The 24,492-nt window shown below is 42.5% G+C and overlaps 1 protein-coding gene and 1 non-coding gene across 2 annotated transcripts; both read left to right on the top strand.

Annotated features, from left to right (window-relative positions):
* Positions 1-12,834: 12,834 nt before the first annotated feature.
* Positions 12,835-20,246, top strand: TPT1 (tumor protein, translationally-controlled 1). Its single transcript, XM_033148385.1, has 6 exons — positions 12,835-12,959; positions 13,509-13,582; positions 14,371-14,561; positions 16,946-17,051; positions 17,239-17,355; positions 19,304-20,246. Exons 1-6 carry the CDS (start codon positions 12,932-12,934, stop codon positions 19,304-19,306), a joined length of 519 nt encoding a protein of 172 aa, XP_033004276.1. The 5' UTR covers positions 12,835-12,931; the 3' UTR covers positions 19,307-20,246.
* LOC117047651 lies at positions 19,099-19,229 on the top strand. Its single transcript, XR_004426717.1, has one exon. It is a non-coding gene; the product is annotated as a small nucleolar RNA SNORA31 (small nucleolar RNA).
* Positions 20,247-24,492: the final 4,246 nt, after the last annotated feature.

Genomic DNA, 24,492 nt, shown 5'->3' with positions numbered 1-24,492 from the left:
AGCTTACAGATGAACTAAGATGTAAGGAGGGCATGTATAAGAAATGGAAGAAAGGAGAAATCATGATGGAAGAGTACACACGAGTAGCCAACAGTTGCAGGGAGGTCAGGCAGTCCAAAACTAAGAATGAACTCAAGCTTATAAGAAAGGTTAAACATAATTTAAAAAGTTTCTTTGGCTATGTTCAAAACAAGAGAAACAAGCAAGTAGTAGGTCCTCTGTGTGGAATAGATGGACAAATACTATTGAGTGACAGAGAGGTGGAACTGCTAAACACTCACTTTGCCTGCTTCCTTTCCTTCCAAAAGGAAAGCAATCCCCAACCTGGTAACATAGTAAATGATGCAAGGAGTGACCTGAAACCCAAAATAGGAAATGAAGTGGTAAGGGAATACCAACCTACATTAAATGAATTCAGATCTCCAGGGCCTGATGAGCTGCACCCAAGGGTAATAAGAGCTTGCGGATATAATCTCAGAGCCTATGTCCACAATTTTTGAGAATTCTTGGAGAACAGAAGGCAGGCAAGTGTTGTCCTCATCTTCAAAAGGGTGGGGGGGAAGACTGCACATTTATAAATTTTAATAATGGTAATAACTCCTCCTACTCCTACTGCTGACTAGTCAGCTTAATGTCAATATCAAGAAAGGTCCTAGAACAGATGATTAAACAGTGAACACTTAGAAAAGGATGCGAAATCACAGCACGGGTTTCTGAATAACAGGTCATGTCAGATGAATCTCATTTCTTTTTTTGACATACCGGTAGTTATAAGCTTGGTGGATCTGAGGAATGCTATGGATGTAGGGTATCAAGTCCCTCATGATATTCTTGTGGAGAAGCTGGTAAAATGTGGGTTGAACAACTGTTAGGTGGATTTGCAACTGGTTGACCAAACCCAAAGAGTGCTCATTAATGGTTCCTCATCATTCTGCAAGAGTGGCAAGTGGGGAGCAGCAGGGTTCTGTCCTGGGCCTCTTGTTGTTCAACGTCTTTATAAATGGCTTGGACAAAGGAATTGTGGGGATGCTCAGCAAATTTCCAGATGACATCAAACTGGAAGGGGTCGTTAATACCACAGAATACAGAATTGGGATTCAAGATGCCCTTAACAGATCGGAGAGCTGGGCCCAAACTAACAGAATAAATTTCAAGAGAGAAATGTAGAGTTCTGCCCTTAGGCAGGAAGAACCAGCTGCAAAATTATAAGATGGGGGACATCTGGCTTGCCAGTAGTACATGTGAAAAGGATCTGGGGATCTCAGCAAACCACAAACTGAGCATGAGACAACAAAAGCAGCAGCAAAAAAGGTGATTATTATTCTAGGCTGCATCAACAGAAGTCTAGTGTCCAAATCAAGGGAAGTAGTAATCCTGCTCTATTTTGCCTTGAACAGACTTTACCTGTAATACTGTGTCCAGTGCTGGGCACTACAATTTAAGATGAATATTGATAAGCTGGAATGTGTGCAGAGGAAGGCAACAAATATGATCAAGGGCCTGGAAACCAAGCTTTATGAGGAATATAGCCAAAATTGTATACTACTAAGTCATGGCAATCTGCTTTGAACTTGATTCAATTACTATGTTCTCAGAGAAGTTTGATTCGGATAAAGCCTATACAATGGCATGATTTGTCCACCTGATGCAGCAGACAAAATCACTTTTCGGGTCACACAGCCAGAGCAGTGTGGGTGAGGATCTCAGGTGAGTGCGGACCCACTTTTTGAAGATTGCACCCTCCTCATTGACTTCTATTGTGACATTACATTTTTTGCTGGGCTGCCAGGCCATAGGACCAATATGAATGGGCTTAGGATTCCCAGCAAGTGCCCCTCTTCTGGTCCTGCCCCACCAGAATCCCAGAACACTCTTTTCCCCAGGTTTAAACCAATAGCACCTTAGAGACCAACTAAGTTTGTTCTTGGTATAAGCTTTCATGTGCATGCACACTTCCTCAAATACACTGAAACAGAAGTCACCAGACCCTTATATATAGTGGGAGGGTGGGGAGGGTAGTATGAGATTGCTATGGTAAACCTGTTGACAACTGTTAACGACTGCAATTAGTCCTACAGAAAAAAGCAAGGGATAGTATGCAGATGATTAGCATATGTAATGAGACAGGAATCCAATATCTCTATTCAGACCATGTCTCTATAGTTTTCAGTACCATACCAAGAACAAACTTAGTTGATAATGCTTAGGTTTGGTTGGATTGCTCCTTGTTTTTTTTTTAAAAAACAACAAAGCAAACTAATTTAAAACTTAAATATGGCTGGTTTCTCAAGTGAGCTGTGTATTTCTTTTCATTAAGGTACCGGTAAGTACTGAGTGTTTTCAAAGGGTCTTCCAGGAAAAAAGTCAGATTTTTGAGCCTAATGAAAAAGACGGGGTGGGATGAATCCAGTTCATCACAAGACATGGCAGATGAGGCACAAACACTCAATCCAGCTCCATACCAGCCATGCCTTCTGAGCCTAGTAAGCATCCACCTAGGGCCAGCCCTAGCTGGTGCTAGCTTGTTACGTAGAAGGATGAGCAAATTGCACACTGTTCACATGCAAGGGTCACTGGTTTCTATGCAACATTAAATAGGTCTCTTTACTGGAGACTTCCTGAATTTGAAACTACAACTCAGTTCTGTTCAAAGAAAGGAAACACTCCTCTTGAAGATTTACAGCATGCCTGTTATATGTGGCTTGCTTTGCCTCTGCTGCATAGCAGAGGCCAGCAAACCATGCACAACTGGAACCCAGTCAAACTTTTTATAGTCTTTCAAATTGAAGTTGGAGCCGGAGAGGAAATACTAAAATCCTGCATATACAACTTCTGTCTCTGTGTGAGAGAGAAATTCCATTAAAATCAGTGCAGTTATGAATAAAGTCATATGCCATTTAAATGGATCATTTCTTTATTTCTTGAACTCCTTTAAAAATATGGAACCTTTAAATAATATTGAAAAATGAGCTTCAGTTACAGGGTAAGGACTTAATTAGCACACAACTCATAATTTATGAAGGCTAGTCCAGTCAAATATGTGTTTCCTTACAAAGATAAAACCCATTTAATAATTTTAAATAGCACATCCTATACATATTAAGTTAAAATTCTGAAATCAACTGATCCAGTCTACTGCCTTACTGGTTGTTGTTTTTAAATCACAGTAAAAATCAGGAAAAGCTGCCATATCCAAGTGTCACTCCAGTCAGCTCAGAGATGCAGAAAATATATGTAGCCCTAGCCATTTTGTGGTCTGCAGCAGAGCCCCCACCCCACCATGGAGTGCCAGCAGTCAATGCTTATTGCACCCACTGTATTGTCACATAGTAGTGGCTCAAAGTCCTGTGAAACTCGTAGAAGACCTCTCCCTTGCACGGCCAGCTTCTGCCTGCTCCAATGCTGCTGGCTGGTCTAGCTGAATGCCAATGGCCAGGCAGCTGGTCCTGTATGGCAGCTACCACACTTAAAGGACAAGTGACCCAACCGGTGGTCTTCCACAGTCTGACATGGTGCCAGCCAGGCAGCTGCAACTATCAGGGGCCTAAGCAGCAGCAGCAGCAGCACAATCCTTCCACTACCTGTCCCAATCCACTGTCAGAGGCAAAACTCAATATGCCTCATAGTAGCATCGCTCCCAAAGGGACCTATAGCCATGCATCTAGAGAGGGGGCTGGATGGAAAGTCACTAACTGGGAGTTTGCAAGGCTTTGCAACTCATGTCATAGTTCTCTGGAGAGATAGATGAATGCCAAGAGATGAGACAATCTTGAATATCCCTTTTATTTATTTATAAATACATTTATATATCGCCATTCATAAAAATTAGAGCCCTTTACAACAATCATGCATAAAACAAAATAAAAAAAATTGAAAACCAGAGATCAAATATTGCAAAGGGATATTTTAATTGCCAGTGTAAGCCTGGCAGCATAGAAATGTTTTTAACAGGCATTTAGAGGTTAGAACAGAAGGCGCCTGCTGAATCTCTGTTGGCAGAGCATCCCTCAACTGGGCTGGTGACACTAAAGAGTTTCTTGTTGCTGTCCGATGAGCCTTGCCAGCTTGGGGTGGGAGGGGGGGGGGGGTCAACAATGATCTTGTAAATGAATCCTCATTTAAAGATACATTATAATGTTTAGGTGTTCTTAAGTGAATAGAAGCTGGAGGCAGCTCAAAAATCTTCAAACTCCTGCTCGTTTCAGTAAGTGTTATATGTGGTAGGTTTGCTGCTGGTTCCAAAGGGCAGAGCAAGGCATATGAGATCAGTGTGGTGCATATACAGAGGCAGAAATGCTGGGCTGGCTTCACCCACATTGCGCTGGCCTCCCCGCACCTCACCTCTGCCTCTCAGAAACCGGGAGCAACCCTCAGCGTGGAGGAGGCACGTGAGCAAACCCCACTTTGCCTGCACCACACCACTGATCGCTACTGGTTCTAGGGCTGGTTAACACTTGCATTTAAAAAATCATCTCTTGATAACATCCACCCAAATAAGTAACCTCCACTGAAAAATACTGCATTTTCAAGTGATAGGAAAGTTTTGTCTATGTTTCAGCCACACAGGATGATGCAAACGATTCAAACTTGCATATGTAAAACTACATTAAAACATCCCACCCATACAAAAAAGGGCATAGATGGTTAAAAGGCAAAGGCCTGGTTTAAAAGGGATGTTTTTGCCTGGTGCCGGAAGTGAGATTCCCGGAGGAGTGTCCCAAAAATGGGAAGCCATTGCATAAAGTGTCTGAGCTTGTGTTGCCACCCATCTGGAGTCTGGACTCAGATTCTGTTGGCCATTGGCTGCAATCCCAACTTATTTTTCCTGTGGCTCAACAGTTGCAGAGAAAGCAAAGTGTTCTAGTGGCTCATTGGTATATTTCAAAAACAGTTTAATCCTACAAAGGGAGTTATTTTCATTGTTATAATTAAGTAAACATTGTGGATTAATGATCTGGGGTGATTGACTTGCCACTAGAGAATGTGTGAAAAATTTGACTCATTTCACATTTAAAGGCAAAAGCAAAGGCAGCATTTAAAAAATATAGTTAGGAAAAATATGATTTGCAAAAATGTGTGTTTTAAGTGGGGGAAATCTCATTAATATTGATGAATTTTCATGAGGCCTTTCTTTTTTTAAAAAAAATGCAAACTGATATGGATATGTGGGGAACTGAACTTAAGACTGGAAAAGTGAGGAAATCACTGAGTACATAAGAAAAATTTATTGAGAAATAACTTTATGCAAGAAGTTTTTTGATCCAGTACTTTCCTTCTTCAAATAATTTGGACTATGCGTAGAAACCTGATGCATCGCTGTTGCCTGTTTTTACTATTTTGATGTCTGTAACCATGAATATGGTTTGCTAAGTAAGGAGAAAACTTCATACATCTGACAAAGTGGTCCATTCTCTCCAAAAGTCTGGAATACCACATAACATGTTTTGTTATTTAATATTTGGTTATAAAGAAAAAAAGTAAGTGAAACACTCTAACATTATAAAATACAAAAATTAAAATTAACAATCTTGTAGTTTTCATATCTGTAGTTTCACATCTGTAGTTAAGTTACAGGTAGGTAGCCGTGTTGGTCTGCCATAGTCAAAACAAAATAAAAAAATTCCTTCCAGTAGCACCTTAGAAACCAACCAAGTTTGTTCTTGGTATGAGCTTTCGTGTGCATGCACACTTCTTCAGATACACTGAAACAGAAGTCACCAGACCCCTGGCAGTCGTTAACAGTCAACAGGTTTTCCACACCTATCAGCCAATCACCCCTCCCCACTCTCTCACTATATATAAGGGTCTGCTGACTTCTGTTTCAGTGTATCTGAAGAAGTGTGCATGCACACGAAAGCTCATACCAAGAAAAGAACAAACTTAGTTGGTCTCTAAGGTGCTACTGGAAGGAATATTTCTTTTTTTGGTAGTATTTAAGTTTGCTGTAATTTTTAGGTTTGTTTACAGATGGTGTACAGTGCCACCTGGTGGCATTTACTAAATATAAAAGCGCTTCTGCAAGAGGAAAATTTGATTTGAAAGGAAAACCCAGAAAACCCTGCAGGGGTGGGCAATATAAGACCCTAAGGAACTTGTGTGCAATCCCAGAGTTAACTTCTAGCTCCTTTACATATTATTGTGGAAATTTCCAGGGCTATGTTTCATTGCAGAGGAAATCTGATGTGTGGGTGGGTGTAGTATGGGTTTATATTTTGATCGCAGTGTAGTGTGAACACTGCAAAATTTACATGGATGGCATGACGAGCACCAATACCACAATGAATTCCACTCTGGGAGCACCCTCAGATTATTTCAGAATAGTTATGATTCCATATTTGTTTTTAGATATTGGAACCCATTTCTGTGTCTGCTGGTCTATACTGGAACCCCCTATACTCTCTCTGTCTCTTAAGAGGAAGGATGGAATATTAATTTAATAAATTAAAAATAAATAAATAAATCCACACATTAACAAAACTTTTCCACCTCTTTTATGAGTTGTATGCAGTTCCCAAATTTTTTCCTTTGCTACTGGGTCTAAACTTCAATCACATATTGTGATGGATGGACCTTGGGTCAGCCTCCTGTAGATTTAGAAACTAATCAGAGCTGGGCAGTTTGCCATCCAGTCAGGAGGAAGGAGAGTTAAAAGTTAGATCCTGACAGTTAAAACTGTTAGATAGGGTTCGGTTAGGGCTGAGATAGGTCCTGACAGTCAGATAGGGAACATACAGGGATTAGGGACCCTAAGGGTCATCTAGTCCAAGCCCCTGAAATGCTGAAATCTCAAAGCATCAGTGACTATCCAACCTCTGCTTCAAAACCTCCAAGGAAGGAGAGCCCACAGCCACTTGAGGGAGACTATTCCAAGCTATTGGTTCGTGTCCTGCCCTCCAGAGCATGAGAACACAAGGCTGGTATATTAAATTTATATATTAAATGTAATAAAATAAAATAATAAATAAGCATGAAGCAACCAGAATTTATTAACCCCTAATTTAAAATTGAATACTTCCTGTTTGCACCATCATTATTTATCTTTAAGCGCCAGGCGAAAGTCTTCCATTGTAACCAGGCCTTCAGCCTTTAATTATCTGTGGCATTTTGGAAGCAGGTGGAATGTTTTTTTTAAAATTATTATTGTTTATGTTTTTCATAAAATTTGAACACTGCTTGATTGTAACAAAACCTCAAAGCCATTTACAAAAAAGATACAACATAGAATCATAGAATTGTTGAGATGGAAGATACCACGAAAGTCATCTAGTCCAACCCTCTGCAATGCAGGAATACAGTAAAATAATAAAAACCACAATCCTACTTTAAGACATACAAAAGTTAAAATACTAATACATATTAAAATGACCCCAACTTTGGCATCCGTATAATGTCAACAGGTAGGGAGTTCCAGAGTGCTGCCATACTAAACATACAAATGTGGGAAATGGGAATTATGCGGCACATGTAATAGTGCCATGCGTCTATGCACGCAAGCATTTCCCCCTTGGCTTTAATTGTAGCTGGGGGCATGGGAGTACCCAGGATTTATGTTGGATGACAGAACCAAGCTATCCACACTGCAATTGGTCAGTTAAGTATTTTTATTTATTTTTGTTGTAGAAAAAAAATGGGTGGTTTTGGGTTTTTTTTGCTTTTTCTACCTAACTCCCCAAAGGGACTTGATGAGTCCCCTAAGTCCATGATCAGTCAAGAGAAGAATGGGTGGAGGCAGGATCCAGTGGAAAGCAAGGCAGATCTTGGTATTTTCCTGTTGAAACAGTTTCCCCCGCCCTGCAAGGAGGTGAGAGAGACCAAGAAGAACAAAGTGCGCAGGAATCTTTTGTATTCTTTATAAAGACTTTTGGCGTTGCTCAACCCTTTAGACAAAGGCCACCCTAAAAGCATCAAACGTACGTCACAGATGACGTTTCAAGGACTGCGTTACCTGGGCAGCCTGGCCCATTCTTTTGTGATGGTAAATAAATACTTTTAGTCCTTGAATCCAGGTCACAGGCCCACCCTATTCATGCACAAAATATGCCCTTAAGGCAGGATTTGCTAAGTGAAAGAACTGGGGGGGGGGGCGGTAGGTTTCTTCTGGGCGCTAAAAAAGTGTTATTTTCTCGAGAAAATATTTCCTACATTTTGGGAGGCTGGGAAGATTGGAGCGTGAGTCTGCTATGTGCGTGCACCCTAAAAATTTTATAACAATTTACTTGATTAAAGGGGGGGGGAACTACCCCCGCCCCGCCCCCCGCTGACTACTTGTTGCGTGGCTGTTTTACTGTTTAACTTTTAGTAAATAACCGCCTTCCTGACGTGTTCGGACTTGGGGGGAGGACTTCACCGCCTCATAGAAAGAGTACCCCCCCAGGGGGAAAAAAGCGAAAGGGGGAGTTTTCTCCTCACAGAAAAGCGCGGGAAAAAATAGACTGTTCTCCCCCCCCCCCTTTAACATTATCCGCCAACCCCCTTCAGGCGTTTCAGCCCGGCCACCCCGGAGAGGCCGCAGCCCCAAAAGGGACGGCGTGAAAGGAGCCAAACCTGAGCCGTCTCCCGCTTCTGCCCCTGGCCGGGCGGGAGATCAGGAATCGCCGCAGCGTCGGCACCGAAAGAGCCGAGCGGGCCGGCGAGCGAAGGGAAGCCCGCAAGCGCGCATGCGCCGGGCTCTCTCTCTCTCTCTCTCTCTCTCTCTCTCTCTCTCTCTGTCTGTCTCACTAGCGTCCTTCGCGGCCCAGCCAATGGGGGAAAGCTCTTTCCTCTAGCGTCAGAGAAGCCCCGCCTTTCCTCTCCCCCCTCCCCCTGAGTATGTGTCTGACGTCAACGTGGCTTGTGTCCAAAATTACGACGGGAGGTGAAGAGCTTAAAAAAAAAAAAAACGGGTGGGGGAGGGGGTAAATCATTTAAATGATACTGTAGAATTAAAACGAAAAACGGATAGATCAAAATCATACAAATAATGAGACTGAAGAGTGATGGAGATCACTCAGTGAACACTGAAATAGCATGTATAGAATTAAATAATAAATAGGGAATAAAATAATTGGTGTACCTTCTCTTTTCTGAATGTGGTTTGCAAGCTTATCAGTACAGTACTCAAATCTTGTTCAGCCAAATTTTTGGTTGGTGGGTCAAATACATGTTTGCAGTACTGTTGCTATTTTTGCAGCTATACATTTTATGCTTGTCTACTCAATGGGTCTTACTCCCAGGTACTTGGGTATAGGAATGTGGCCCAACAGCCTGATTCTAAGCATGTCAGTGAATTAAGTAAGGAGAGAAGCTGGGGACAAAAGCCATGGAAAAGCTCTACTGCATAAAAAGAACCACACAAAAATATGCATAAATTGTACAGCAATGGAATAATGATTTACTTACTTACTTATTTTATTACATTTTATCGCACATTTTTTTCCATCATGGAACTCAATGTGATGTTGTGTTAAGCATCACCCAACCAGGGATGGAGTGGATCATGCAAAGGTACAAATTATGATGTTGCCAAACAGTTACCCTAGCTGGACTCCTGTGTTGTTTGACAACCCTGCAAAGGAGCAGCTGGAAATTTTGTGTGCCACATCAGCATAAAAGTAGAGTGACCACACCAGCATAGGGTGACCCAATTTCAGATAGAAATTAGCTGGATAGGACTGCATGCAGACTCTATGGCTGTGTACACAATATAGCGTTCAAGCACATTTTAAGGAATATTCTTTCCCTCAAAGAATTCTGGGCACTGTAGTTTGAGGGTTGCTGGGAATTATAACTGTGCGTTGTAAACTACGGTGCTCAGCAGGGTTGGCCCACCCACGAGGCAAGGTGACTCACAGAGTCTTGTGCCCAGTTCTGAGCACCACAATTTTAGGATGTTGACAAATTGGAACATGTGCAGAGGAGTGCAACTAGGATGATCAAGGGTCTCTACAAAATAAAAAAATTCTTTCCAGTAGCACCTTAGAGACCAACTAAGTTTGTTCTTGGTATGAGCTTTCGTGTGCATGCACACTTCTTCAGATACTAAAGCTCTGAAGAAAGCTCATACCAAGAACAAACTTAGTTGGTTTCTAAGGTGCTACTGGAAAGAATTTTTTATTTTGTTTTGACTATGGCAGACCAACACGGCTACCCACCTGTAACAAGGGTCTCTAGAAGCTGTTATAAGAACTGCTCTGTTTCCCTTATGGATATTCCGAAGCCTGTATAGAGTCCCTAAGTAGGTTCACTATCGGCAGGAGCAAACACAGGCCAACCAGAGTATATTGAGAAGCAAAGTGGCTAGTAAGCCTGATCTTTATTTAAGGAACTGTTGCAACAGGGTCCCCACTCACCACAGGCAGGAGGTAGAAGAACCCTGAACAATGGTGCGCATGCCCTTATATAGATGTTTGAATTGCCCACCCTGTAGCCCAAGACCACCCCCAAATACATCATGCATCACAAGAAGAGGCACTCTACAGCAGAAATCCTGCCTGCCAGGATACCTGATAATGTTCACTGATTGCATTAACTGGGCAGTCTGGCCATTCTTTTGTTATGGTTAATACCGTATTTTTTGCTCCATAAGACGCACTTTTTTCCTCCTGAAAAGTAAGGGGAAATACCTGTGCGTCTTATGGAGCGAATGGTGGTCCCTGGAGCTGAATTGCCCAGGGGCCAAAAGCAGATTGTGCTTTTTATTTTACAAAGAGAAAGGGGAGTGTTGAAAGGACCCGCTCAGCAGCTGATCAGCAAGAGATCGGGAGAGAGATAAGAGTCCCTGCTCCCTTTCAGCCACGCCCTCCTTTGTTGCATGTGCTGCAGAGGGAGGTTGTTTGTTTCCCCAGGACATGTGACTGGCTGATTAGATTATCTGTCTGCAAACAGTAGAAATGGCTCCCTTTCCTTAAGATTTTTTCAGAAATGTGAGTTAAACCCCATAAAAATGGGGCTTTTCCTCTTTGCTTTTCCCCCTTTGCAAAAGGAGCTTTGCTTTTTCCCCTTTGCAAAAAAAGCTGCAAAACCTTTAGCTGATCCTAAAAAAAAAAAAAAAACAGGGCTTTTCCCTTTGCAAAAAAGCTGCAAAACCTTTAGCTGATCCTTAAAAAACAAAAAACAAAAAAAACCCAGGGCTTTTCCCTTTGCAAAAAAGCTGCAAAACCTTTAGCTGATCCTAAAAAAGGCCTTTTGCCTTTGCAAAAACAGCTGCAAAACTTTTAGCTGATCCTTAAAAAAAACAAAAAAAACCCAAAAAAACACCCAGGGCTTTTAGAGGAGGAAAACCAGAAAAATATTTTTTCCCTTGTTTCCTCCTCTAAAAATGAGGTGCGCCCTATGGTCCGGTGCGTCCAATGGAGCGAAAAATACGGTACTTCAGTTCCTGAATCCATGTCACAGGCTCATCCTATTCATACACAAATACGCCCTCAAGACAGGGTTTGCAAGGGGAAAAAAAACAATGGGAAGGCTTTCCCAATTTGTCTCCCTTACTGCATAGGAGTATTTGAGGTCATTGGAAGAGTCAAGATGGTTTCAGGATTGCTTTCCTATATATTTACATATGTTTGCATTTATGAATATTGATTCTATATATACAGGTAGGTAGCCGTGTTGGTCTACCATAGTCAAAACAAAATAAAAAATAAAAAAAATCCTTCCAGTAGCACCTTAGAGACCAACTAAGTTTGTTCTTGGTATGAGCTTTCGTGTGCAGGAAGAAGTGTGCATGCACACAAAAGCTCATACCAAGAACAAACTTAGTTGGTCTCTAAGGTGCTACTGGAAGGATTTTCTTAATTATTTTTTGTATTCTATATATGAGACCTTAAAATTCTTATAACAAAGCAAAGCCTTATGAGGAATGGTTGAAGCATCTACATATGTTTAGCCTGGGAAAGGGGGGACTGAGAGGAGATAGGATCGCCATCTTCAAATATCTAAAGGGCTGTCCCATGGAGGAGGGTGCAAGCTTGCTTACTGCTGCTCCAGAAAAGGTAGGACCCGAAGCAATGGATTCAAGTTACAAGAAAGGAGATTCCTACTAAATATCAAGAACTTTCTGACAGTAAGAGCTGTTTGAACAGACTCCCTCGGGAGGTGGTGGATGCTGTTCCTTGGAGGTTTCTAAGTAGAGATTGGATACTATCTGTCATGGATGCTTTAGTTGAGATTCCTGCATTGCGAGGGGTTGGACTAGATGACCTTTGGAACTCCTTCCAATTCTTTGATTCTGGGATTCTTTTTTAAAAAAAATATTTTTTATTAAATATTTTCTTGATTTACAAGCTCATACCAAGAAGAAACTTAGTTGGTCTCTAAGGTGCTACTGGAAGGATTTATTTTATTTTATTTTGTTTTGATTTACAAAGGTAGTGCAACGTCTCTCTCGTATTTTTCCATATAACATTTTTACAAATCAGTTTTTTTTTGTTGAGACATTAGGAAGAAAAGGGGGAGAGAGGTGGGTGGGACGGGGAGATAGGTGGGGTGGGGTGACGATGAAATCAGCGAGCGAACTCAAGGTCTCCTCTCCTCTCTTGGCTTCAGTTTCAGAGAGGACCAGTTGCTGCGAAACAGCAGCCACGCCGCCTCTTCGTTGTTTCCTATGGGCAGCGGCGGGGGAGGGAGGAGAGGAACGGGTGCGGAAGTTCTACCTCCGGCCCGCAGAGAGCAGCTCTCGAGGTTCTTGCCTCTACGTGAGCGCAGGGAGGAGGGCCGGCGGCCTCGGGCGCGCTTGCGTCACAGCTCCGTGCGTGGCGGGGAGCGCAGGGATTGGTGACGCACGGATGGCAGGGACGTGCCCCGCTGGCTATATGAGCTCAGTGGAAGCGCCGCCTCGGCCTTTCTCCGCCTCGCTCCTTGCTCTCGCCGGGAGTCGCTGCCGAGCCGCTCCGCTCCCCGAGGCCGCCCGCCTGCCCGCCCGCTCGACCCACCACCGCCCGACGACGCCTCAGCCATGATCATCTACCGGGACTGCATCAGCCGTAAGCGAATCTCTCTCAGTGCCGTCGTACTATATCGAGGTTGGGCCACCCCCCCCATGGAGCCCCCATAGCGGCGCGTACTGCGCTTGCGCGGCTCCGCGGCCCGGACTAGGCAGCGCGCACCCTGGCGCTACACTGCGCCTGCGCCGCCCGCGGTACAGAAGAGAGGGGGAAGGGAGACTGGTTCGCGGGAGGAGCGGGGGGGGGGGTTGAAGACAGGCGCCCCCGGCGTTCTGTTCGCTGCGCATGCGTCTGGTTGCCGCGGCTACTGCGCTTGCGTGAGGGAGGGCTGCCGAAGGGGCCGTGGGGCTGGAGGCCTTTTGGCGGTGCTTCCGGCGTGTTCCCTCTTGGCTTCCGGCGCAGCGTTCCCGAGGCCTTTTCCCGTTCCGGGCGGCGCCGCATCTACCTCTGGGCTCTCGCAAGGCCTGGGCCGGCAGGGAGGGAAAGAAAGAGGGGCGACCCCTGAGAGGAGGGTGGGGTTGGAGGGAGGGAGACCGACCGACCATGGGGAGCCCCCCTCACGCGCTCTCCTCCTTCCTCTGCCTGCAGAAGACGAGATGTTCTCGGACATCTACAAGGTCAAAGAAGTGGCCAGCGGACTCTGCCTGGAAGTGGAAGGGAAGGTAGGCTTTGTTTTTAAATCTACTCATTTTATGTAAGTGGGGTGGGGTGGGGTGGGGTTCGAACCCTGGTCTCTCCCCCGCCCCCCGCTATATTATAGTAAGTTCAACTGTGTTTTGGTACCATGAGGCCGTTCTTTTAGCAGTTGCTACCCTTCACAGGCACTCGATCAACTTCTGTTATTTGGGGGGGGGATTTGGCAATATATGGGGCAAACTGGGAAATTTCAGTCTCTTCTATGAACTCATAAAGTAACTGAAGCTCACATTTACTGTGCAACGACCATGCCTAGCAGTGTGGCTTGGTCTGCGCAGTCACAGTGAGGAGCGGGAGAGATCCATGCCTCAGCCTTTCATAATCTATGCATCACCATGCGAATATGGGTCACCTTGATAACAGAGTTGTTACAGTGACTTGAGAGGGGCTAGGTTGCAAGATAAGCTCTGACACATCCATTAAGCCTCCATAGTGGTAATTGTGACATCCAAACTGAGTAATTTGACGCGTAGTGTTTCAAAATCCCTTAATTTTAATTGGGAGAGAAGTAAAAAGCTGTTTAAGTAGCAGGTTTAGTATGTATGTATGTGTGTTTTGAAAACCTTGAAAATTAGGGTCTTAATCATAAAGACTTCCGATTTAAGATTCTCTGGGCAGTTTATTTTCTGGACTAATTTCTGGACTTAAAACTCTGCTTCTAAGCTTTGAGTAGAGTAATGAAAATGAGCAGATCATTTTACAATTAGATTTTGCTTTTCAGTGGTGGTTTTTTTCTCTTCAATGAATGGTTTAGATGGTGAGCAGGAAAGAAGGTGAAATAGATGATGCTTTAATTGGTGGAAATGCTTCAGCTGAAGGTCCAGATGGTGAAGGGGCAGAGGCTACCGTTGTCACCGGTGTTGACATTGTAATGAACCACCACCTTCAGGAAACAAGTTTCACTAAAGAGTCTTACAAGAAGTACATCAAGGACTACATGAAAGCGTAAGTTATCCTGATATCTGTCACTTCAAGGCTAGAAGACAGTTACGACGAGGTTTTTATGGCAAACACTCTTGGAAGATGTCCATAAGGTTGCAGCTCTGCCTTCTGATGGAGATGGGCTGCTGGGATCCAGTTGTGGTGATGATTACAATGGTGCTCTTGTTTTATTCTGAAAGAACTATAACTTGTGGCGTGGCTATAGTTTAAAGCCATAACCACCTGCATACACATTTTGCTAAGATACTGCTTCTTTCCACATACCCTGTTACAGTATCAGATATCTGAAGGATGTCCTCTTAAATATACTAGGTTTGGTACATCATATTTAAGTCATCAAGGTCAAAAGGAAAATGCTACTGGTGAGAACCCTAAATCTTAAGGTTAATTTGAGGCCACATTTCTGATATGGTAACAAATGCACATAGTGATTGCATTGCTGATGTAAGCATACCTCAGCTTTTCCTCACAAGGCTTGGCTTCCAGACCTGTGATCATCTTAGCTGCCATCCTCTGCACACATTCCAGTTTGTCAATATCCTTTATAAATTGTAGTGCCCAGAACTGGACACACGACTCCAGGTGTGGTTTGACTATGGCAGAATAGAGTAGTATACCTTCCCTTGATCTGGACACTATGCTGCATCATACTGTTGGGCCCTAGATCTTTTTCACATGTACCACTTGTAAGCTGGGTGTCCCCCATCTTATATTTGTGCATCTGGTTCTTCCTGCTTAAGTTCAGAACTTCACATTTGTCCCTATTGAAATTCATGTTGTTATTTTGGGCCCATTTCTCCAATCTGTAAAGTTCATTTTGAATCTCAAATCTGTCTACTTAGGCATTAACTACCCCTCCCAATTTGTTATCATCTACAAATTTTGATGTGGATCCCCTCAATTCCATCATCAAAGTCATTTATAAAGAAGTTGAACAACAAGGGGCCCAGGATAGAACCCTGTGGCACCCTGTGTCACTTTTTCCTAGGATGACTAGGAATATTAATGAGTTTTTGAGTTCTGTTAGTCAACCAGCTACAAAATCCACCTAACAGTTAAGTTCAACCCATACTTTACCAGCTTCACAAGAATGTCATGAGGAACTTTGTCAAAAGCCTTACTGAAATCAAGCTAATACTATGTCCACAGCATTCCCCAGATCCACCAAGTTTGTAAATATCAAGAGATTCATCTGGTATGACTTGCTTTTGAGAAACTCGTGCTGGGTCATCTCCTCCCCCCCCCCATTACTTTTACATGCCCTTTGTACATCTACAGCAACCTTTTTCAGCTGTGGGCCGGTCCACTGTCCCTCAGACCTTGGGGGGGGGGGGCTGGACCATATTTTTTTATGCCCCACAAATAACCCAGAGATGTATTTTAAATAAAAGGACACATTCTACTCATGTAAAAACACGCTGATTCCCGGACCGTCCGCGGGCGGATTGAGAAGGCGAATGGGCCGCATCCGGCCCACGAGCCTTAGGTTGCCTACTCCTGATCTACAGCCACACAAGTTTATTTAGGTGCCTCCCACTTTTCTTTCTGGAATTGTCTGCGTTTGTGCCTTCATTATTTCACCTTTAACAAACTCCCATCTTGGACTCCCTTTTCTTGACTATTTCTGACCACGAGATCTCACCCAGTACTTCAGACATAGGCAAACTCGGCCCTCCAGGTGTTTTGGGACTACAACTCCCATCATCCCTAGCTAACAGGACCAGTGGTCGGGGATGATGGGATTTGTAGTCCCAGAACATCTGGAAGGCTGTTTGCCTATGCCTGCAGTAGTTACTTAAGCTTCCAGAAATTGGCCTTCTTAAAGTCTAGGACCAATTACACTCAGTTTCCCCTTTCCTCTGTATCATGAAATCCAAGACAACACAATCACTTCCTCTTAAAATTCCCAGTAAGGACCAGCTGGGATGCAAACAACTCAAGGTAAGGTGCAACCAAAAGTTCCTGGTTATTGGCAGAACTGATCAGTGGCTGTGCTTTTTGCTTCTTGGAGTTATTAAGGCTCTGTATCACAGATATGGTATAACAGTTGCTTTATATTTAGAGGCCAGATATCTGGGCCAAAGGCAACCCCTGCTTTTGATACAAGATTGTCTTTATTCTGCTATTTTACTGTTGCCTCAATGAAGCACATACAGAAATCTGCAGGCATATTTTACCATGTCAAAGTTTATGTAGCCTTCTGTATAATAAAAACGTTCCCAAGAAATATTATTTAAAACTGGCAGTCAAAGTAAAGGACTATCCATGCAGGGGACCAGTAAAAAGCAATGCAGAGTTTTCATTTCAGATCAGCTATTAGAAACTTTTGGGTACAATCCTCAATCTTGTTAAATTGCAGGTGTTAGAATTGTTGTTGTTTTTTCTAGAATCAAAGCAAGACTTGAGGAAACAAAGCCAGAGAGAGTAAAGCCGTTTATGACTGGAGCAGCTGAACAAGTCAAACATATCCTTGCAAACTTCAAAAATTACCAGGTAAGTTCCAAAGGCGTCCTCTTTGTTTTGTAACATATTTTCGGTACTTGCATACTGTGAAGTAGCTTTTGCTGCTTGTTCTGTGGAAAGTGGCTGATGCTTGAGCGAGGAAATACGTATTATACAAATGAACATTAGTGCTTATTAGCATCTTAGTTGCATCATAAGATTTTTTTTCTTCTGAAAGTTTTTTGTAGGCGAGAACATGAATCCAGATGGAATGGTGGCGTTGCTGGATTTCCGCGAGGATGGTATCACTCCTTATATGATTTTCTTTAAGGACGGATTAGAAATGGAGAAATGTGTAAGTATAAATTCCTGAGAGAACTTGCCAAGATTAAAATCTTGTGCGGTTTTAAATTTTGCTTGCTGATAAATGGGGTAATTTGCTGCAGAAACAAAACCCTGCTGATTCAGACTGGGAGCCCATCTAGCCCAGCATTTTCAATTAAGCAGCCAAGTACATGAGGGAACGGCCCATGTTCTTTCAGCAACTTGTGCTCTGTGGCAGCCTGCCTCTGAACCTGCAGATTCTACTTACCTAATTGCATCTTAATAGCCATTGAACTGTGCTTCAGGAGTTTACCTAATCCAGCGGTGCCCAAACTTTTTCCAAAGAGGGCCACGAACAAGTGTGAGGGCTGACCAAAGTTGCTGGGCTTTTTTCCCCCCAGATTTTTTTAGGGTTTTACCCCAGGACATATACTGCCACGGGGCCGGATTAGGCCCCCAAAACAGACTTTGGACATACCTGCAGAGCCATCTAAGCTTCTGGTAATCATAATATCTAGTGGGAGGAAATTTTATAAGTTGAGTGTTGTAAGTACAGGTAGTAGCTTTTGTCTGCGTACTGCTGATGAATTGTGTGGCCAAGTACTAGTGCTGTAAGAGGGAGGAAAAATAAATATGCTTTCTCCACGCCATTCACCCATATCTCTGAAATTCTAACATCTTTCCTGCATTTTCCTTGGGGGGGGGGGGGGGGGAGAAAAGCCCAAATGATACCACCTTTTCTATCAACTTTCCTAGCTCTGTAGTATCCTTTTTGAGATGGTGCATCCAGAGGTTTGTACACGTTTGTGATTGAGGCTGCACCATTAATTATTAAGGGTGGAGTGATACTGGAAGTTCTGTACTTGGATTGTCTTAATGAACTATCCACTCCAACTCAAAGGGCACATCCTTTGCTAATCATAGCCAATTCACTCTCCCATCAGTTTGTACGAAGCTGGGGTGGTTATTTGCCCTGAATGCAGTGTTTTAAGTCTTACCCTGAACTTCATTGTCCTTTTTTTGCTTATTCATCTAGCTTGGAGGGATGGATAGATCCCTTTTCAACTACTTTGCAGTTTGGGTTTTCAGTATCCTGAATAATTTGGTGTCTTCTACAAACTAGGCTACCTTGTTGCTTATTCTTGATTCTCAGTTTGTGTGTGAACAAGTTCAATAGCAGTAGTCTCAATGCAATCCTTGGGTAAATCTACCCCTCCTCGGCTCTTAGTTTAACTTTCTGGATTTCCCCAGAGTTCCATTAAAAAAAATTGTCTTTGATTTCTCAGGTAGCAATGCTGGTTTTAATAACAAATTGTCTTTCTGATAGAAGACAAACTATATTGACTATTCTTCCATGCAGCTTGGCATATGCATTTTCTGCCCTTCTGGTGGGAGATTCTTTAGGGAACATGGTGGCTGAACTCCCCAGCCAAAGAAGTGCTTGGATATGCTATTCAGTTTTTAAGCTAGCTATTCAGGAGTGTGGGGAAAGTGTAGGCTTCTTTTAAGTTGAGGCTCTCCTGCCAATGGCTTAAATAGAAGAGCAAATCATTCTTAAAGCTCTTAGGAAGTATTTAATCAGTCGTGCTCATTAATTTCAGTAGGCCTACTCTGAGTAAAGCTTGGTTGACCACCACACTTCGCTTAATATCAAACCAAAACAATTATTGCCTGTATTTTGATATGGCTGCTGAAGCCATTACCCGTGAATCAAGACTGGTACCCTCTCAAACAGTGCCTTAGGGAAGGAGATGAGATGCAAGTTCTGAGTGTTAAGCATCTGCTGATAGGCCGGGAACAACTACTTTTGCTCTCTGGCTTGCATAAAGATGCAACAGCAATTTCCTTGCGCTTTCTGTGTGCCTGATAAACGTGGCAACTCAGATTGAATAAGGGAGAACATTTAAGAGATTGAACATTTAATGATGACATAAGGAATTGGTACAAGCATAGGCTAACTCTCATTAATTTCTTAACAGTAACAAGAGACCAACCCTTCTGGATCATCTATCATCATCATAATTGGCTGCTGTTCTTTATTCATCAACAAAACATCATGACTCAGCATTGTTTGAAAACTGGACTGATGCCATCTTGAGCTTAATTTGATTTATTTTGACCCTGAAATAATTGGAGTGGAGGCATTGGTTTTTAAAAACTTGTCATGTAGGCTGTCTAAAATAAAAAAAAACTCATTTAAACCCAGCATAGATAATGCCTCTTGGTTTAATGCATTCATCAGGGTTCTTCAGCAAGCTTCTTGTAGCTCTTGTGCATTTGGATTTTTGACTTCAGTAGCATAGCCTGGCCTAATGCATGTGTCAGACTGTCGTCCGATACTGGTGACCTTAGAACTGGAAGATCAGCTGGCTACAACTGACTTGCTTCTAAACACCTGAAAATGATTAGTAGAGAAGAAGGCTTTCATTCTGAAATGGACCCAGTTTCTTGCTGTTCAACGAACCACAGTAGCTAGCTGGAGGACAGAATTGGAAGACTGAATACAGACTGCTGATTAGAGTTCTGAACCAGTCAAGGAGAGATGGATTTCATCAGTTTATCATGGCAAATTATGACTAAGGCAGAAGAAATGGAAAAGCAATCTTTGGTGGCAGAAACATTTTAGGCAGGGAGTCTGCACACAAGAGGCTGTAGTTCAAAGTAATTATAGCTTAAAATGGAAAAGTAATACTGGTTTAATCACAGGACACTAATCTTTGTGGTTTATCAAAGCCTAAATTGGTTAGTTGTGGTAATGGCAAACAAGCGCTAGTCCAAAGAATTAGTGTAGACAACATGTGCATCATACTGTTTTTGCTGATGTTTGCAAAGTCCTGAAGTATATTTTATGAGCTGTCCCAGGAGACGTTTGCTTGACAGGCCATGATAAAGTAAATTGGTTCCTATAGGGTGCAAAAATGAGAGCTCTGTGCCTTTTCCATCGTTCCACATTCTGCTCCGCTGACATGACATTGTTGAAAGCATAATACGAAGTGAACTTTGCACTTGGAGCAAGGTTAAAGAAGCGTGTCAAAGGCAAGCAAATGCAACATGGTTTTTAAATCAGGAGGGCTACTATGATTTCAAAATGGCAAAAGCTACAAAATTTGCTACAAATTTATACTGGTGGTAGAAGCCATAAAGGTTGTTTGGAGCATGTTGCTTTGCATCCCAATAGACAGAAGAATAGGAAGTTTCTTTGAGAGACTTGGCATGCTACAACTAATGATAGTAATAGTTTGGGAATCTCCCTGGTTGGCACTGTGAGCCTAGAGCAGTTTTGGATCCCTGTTTCCAAAAATATCGGAAACCTGGTATGTAGAGGAAGTAGCCAAGCAGCTAATTGACTGCTTGCTTTGCTGTGTATCAAGAGTGTATTAAGAAAGATACTTAGGTTATGTATTCCTGAGACTTATACATAGTCTTGCATGTGTGTTACGGTTTATTAGTACAGTTTTGTTATCCTTTTTAGGTTTTTCATTTTGGTCCCCCTTTGATGCTTCAATGCTTGTTCTATCCCTCTTTCCCATCTAGCAGCTTCATCTCATCCTGTGAATGAAAAAACCAGTGTAACACCAGAATGCTTGCTGCTCAGAGCAAAATCATTGTTTTTTTTGGGGGGTGGTGGTGGAAAAGTGGGTTGCAGATACTGTGTACATCTTGTGGTCTATTTTTGTTGTTGATGTATTACTGATACTACTTTTACATCGAAACAAAATTGGGCCAGTTATCTGCTGAAGCAAGCAGAGTTTTGTCAGGCAGAGTGGAGTGACTCATTCCCCCCCTCATGTTTAACTTGATTCTCAGAAACTGATCTCTAAAAGGATGTTTCCTCTGTACAGAATTCAGTTACTGGCCCACTATGTTTATGTGCAGTTACTTTGCCCATTATAGCCTCCTGTAACCTCAAAATCTGTTCTGGAAGGTTGAGGGGACCCTCCAGGGTATTGGGGGGGGTGAGAGAAGGCACTAGTTTTGTTCCATGAGTGAAGCTCCACTTAACTCCAGAGGATAGCTTGTAGCAGGTAGGAGCTGGAAAAGCTTTTCCACCATCAAGGTTTCTCCTACAGGCTGGTATAATCCCAAAATAAACAAAATTAGCATATTAAAAAGAGTGCCAAAGTATTGGTATATTTGACAGGCAAAACTTTGTAGTTTTTTGTGCACCTGAATCTGAAACTTTGCTATATTGCCTATGCTAACACAGTAGTGGGCCACAGTGTTATACAGGCATAGCACTGGCTCTGGTCATCCTTTTAATATATCCTTATATATATATATTGCTACTATGATTACAAGAATGCCTTTCACACTACCTTGACAAATTTCAGGAAGCCATGCACTTTACTTATGCCACATTCATGTCTCGTAAGGCCCAAAGTACAAAAATCACACACTTAGTGCATCCAGGATCAAACTTAACTCTGAATTTAGCTGTCTTAACATATGAGAGGCGAACTTTGCAATAGCACAAGTCCTGGGCAGTATTTTGGGCTGTTACTCGAAGTATAATAATTTCTCCACAAAGTTCTTCTCAAACCTCCCTGTTCCTCACACATGGCCTAAAATGAGCAGTGGTGCAGGTGGGAGTCTGTTTGCTTCAATATGCACATTGCTGTGGAAAGCTGGAAGCTGCTCAGCTTGGAAGCGGAGTTCAGTATGGGCTTATTGCATTGTGGCCTTGGCTACGCTAACTTGGGGGAGGGATGGCAGATACAAATTTCTGGAAAACGTGTAGCATATGAACATCCTGTGGACAACAGGTAACTCCCTCCTGCCTCCGCCATATTGCAGGAAATGGCTTTCTCCCCCTCATTAACAAGTTTCAGGTAGTTCAAAATGTGAGTGTTTAAATTCTTGTTCTGGGTTGTGTGATTATTTGCCTATTTGAGGTGTGTTGAAAGATAACCTTAAGGTGCCAAGAGTGAAGCAAGACCATTATTTAAAAAGCAATTGGCTGGTGCAACAGAAAAGCAAACACTGCTACCATACTAGTTTGTGGTATGTGGATTTGTTGCAAATTACATCAGTCTCTGCTCAGCCCTAGTTTTCAGAATAAAAGCTTTCCTGCAGACTTGTACTAAAGCAGTTCATGAGAAGGATTGGGGGGGGGGGGAAACGACGACGACTGCCTGTGGACTAAAGGTCAATTGGTTAATACAAAATGAAAAGGAAGGTCACATGTCTGCCACTAACTCATTTTTTGTGTTAAGCCTACAGAATTTGGATGATCTACAAGAGAAGGGGGCAGCGCAGAGGTGCAATATGTTTGCCCTCTTAACCCAGAGTGCTGCATTTATGCACTGGACAGACTAAATAAAAATTATTTCAACAGTTAAAATCATCCTGCCATCATACTCTGGCTACAAAACCGGAAGCACCTTTAGCTCTGATGGTAACGTAATTTACACAGAGTGTACCCAAAAACGCACAGCAAGAGTGCAGACGTTTTGCATGCAAGCAGAAATGACAGAATTGAACTAGATGTAGCAATGGCCTGCTAAAGTATTTTTGTTTTAGTTATTACATAGCTATACCACTCTTCATCCAACACCTTCAGTTCATGTGAAAAAAGTTTGTTCTGAGGCCCACGGTGTGGGGGGTGGAGAGAAACTACTATTACAGAAATCGGCCTTTCATTGAAGCTATTCCAGACTCCACACCTGAACAGTGACCTTAATCTCAGTATTTCAGATACAGCCTTGGCCAGGGTTCTCAATTTCCTTTTCCCGCTTTTCTTTTGCCATCTTTGCAGTTGATTCATATTTGTTAACCATATCTATGAGCCTCAACACAAATTTTGCATAATGCTTAGGTTTGGTATAGGAACAAGGGTGGCCAACTCCCAAGAGACTGCGATCTACTCAGAGTTAAAAACTGGCAGTGATCTACCCCCAATTTTGAGGTTCAGGTCAAAGTTGCTGAGCTTTTATTAGGAAGGAGGAAGACCCATTTTGAGTTTTTTCAGGGAGTAGGTAAAATGTTGAGTTTTTTTTAGGGGAGCCACAGATGTTCAGCTACTTTGGGGGGAGCCAATGATCTACCAGTGATCTATTGCAGATGTCCAGTGATCTACCAGTAGATCACGATCTACCTGTTGGACATGCCTGGTATAGAAGATTGTAAATTTTAGCAGTTGCCACCACCTTAAGTTTTGTGCAGTACCCTAAACAATTCAGTTGCCAAGGTAGCAAATGCTCAAAGTATCTTTTCTACAAAAGATACTCTAGTGAGCTGACCAAATTTTAAATAACTACATACACTAACAACAACCTTGATTGCAGGTGCAACAGTGAAGACTGTGAAGGTAAGCACAAGGTTTTTAACCTGTCTCCAAAAGCCTGAGCCACAGTGGCACTGGGCATGTTTGTAACAGCACCTTGGTTTGCAAATACAACTGGCAATCGAATTTAGCTTAACAGCATGGCTAACTTCAGCTGATTTATGCAAACCAGGGTGCTGTGACCCAGGATGAAGATTAAAAAGTGCATTGGTCTCTTGTCCCAGGTTACTGAAGAGGGCACATACTTTGCTTCTTTCCTTGCTCTCATGCGCTGTTATGAACAGGAGTCAGTTGCCCTCCAACTCTTCCTTTCTGTAGTTTCAATCTGCAGTCGCTCAAAGAAAAAAAATAATTAAGTGAAAGATCCCTCTGCTTATCTGCTCAGTCAAATCTCTTTACCTCCTAAACTGAAAAAGTGCAGGATTTTGAAGGTCCCACAGACCTAGATAACTTGAACAAATATATGAACTCAGGAACTGAGTAATGCTTAGCAGCACCAGCCTCTTCCTAATTTCTAGAATGGCTGGTCATGTAGAACACTGATATAGAATACTGATCAGCTGACCCTTGTGGCATAAAGCCAACATAAATGTTTTAAATCTAAAAGCAGAACAAGCATTTTGTGTTTGTACAAATTAGAAACTGCTTTTATTAATACAGAAACAAAATAATTTTAATACAAAGTTGTCATATTTTTACTTAACTATGTAAATGCTCTTGTGTTGTATTAATTTCCTCTTCCCATCATTTCAGAAGCTATTCAAACTATGTTCCACTTCTATTTCTTAATAAGGCATAATTCAAAAAGTTGGACAGCAACCCATAATATGGTCAGAACCACACAGGATTTTAGTAATGAAATAAACACCTCTCTGCAATAAATAA

Source organism: Lacerta agilis, chromosome 5, assembly GCF_009819535.1.
Source record: "Lacerta agilis isolate rLacAgi1 chromosome 5, rLacAgi1.pri, whole genome shotgun sequence".
Taxonomy (NCBI): domain Eukaryota; kingdom Metazoa; phylum Chordata; class Lepidosauria; order Squamata; family Lacertidae; genus Lacerta; species Lacerta agilis.
The sequence above is the reverse complement of the archived record's forward strand: the minus strand, read 5'-3'. Positions and strand labels throughout refer to the sequence as shown.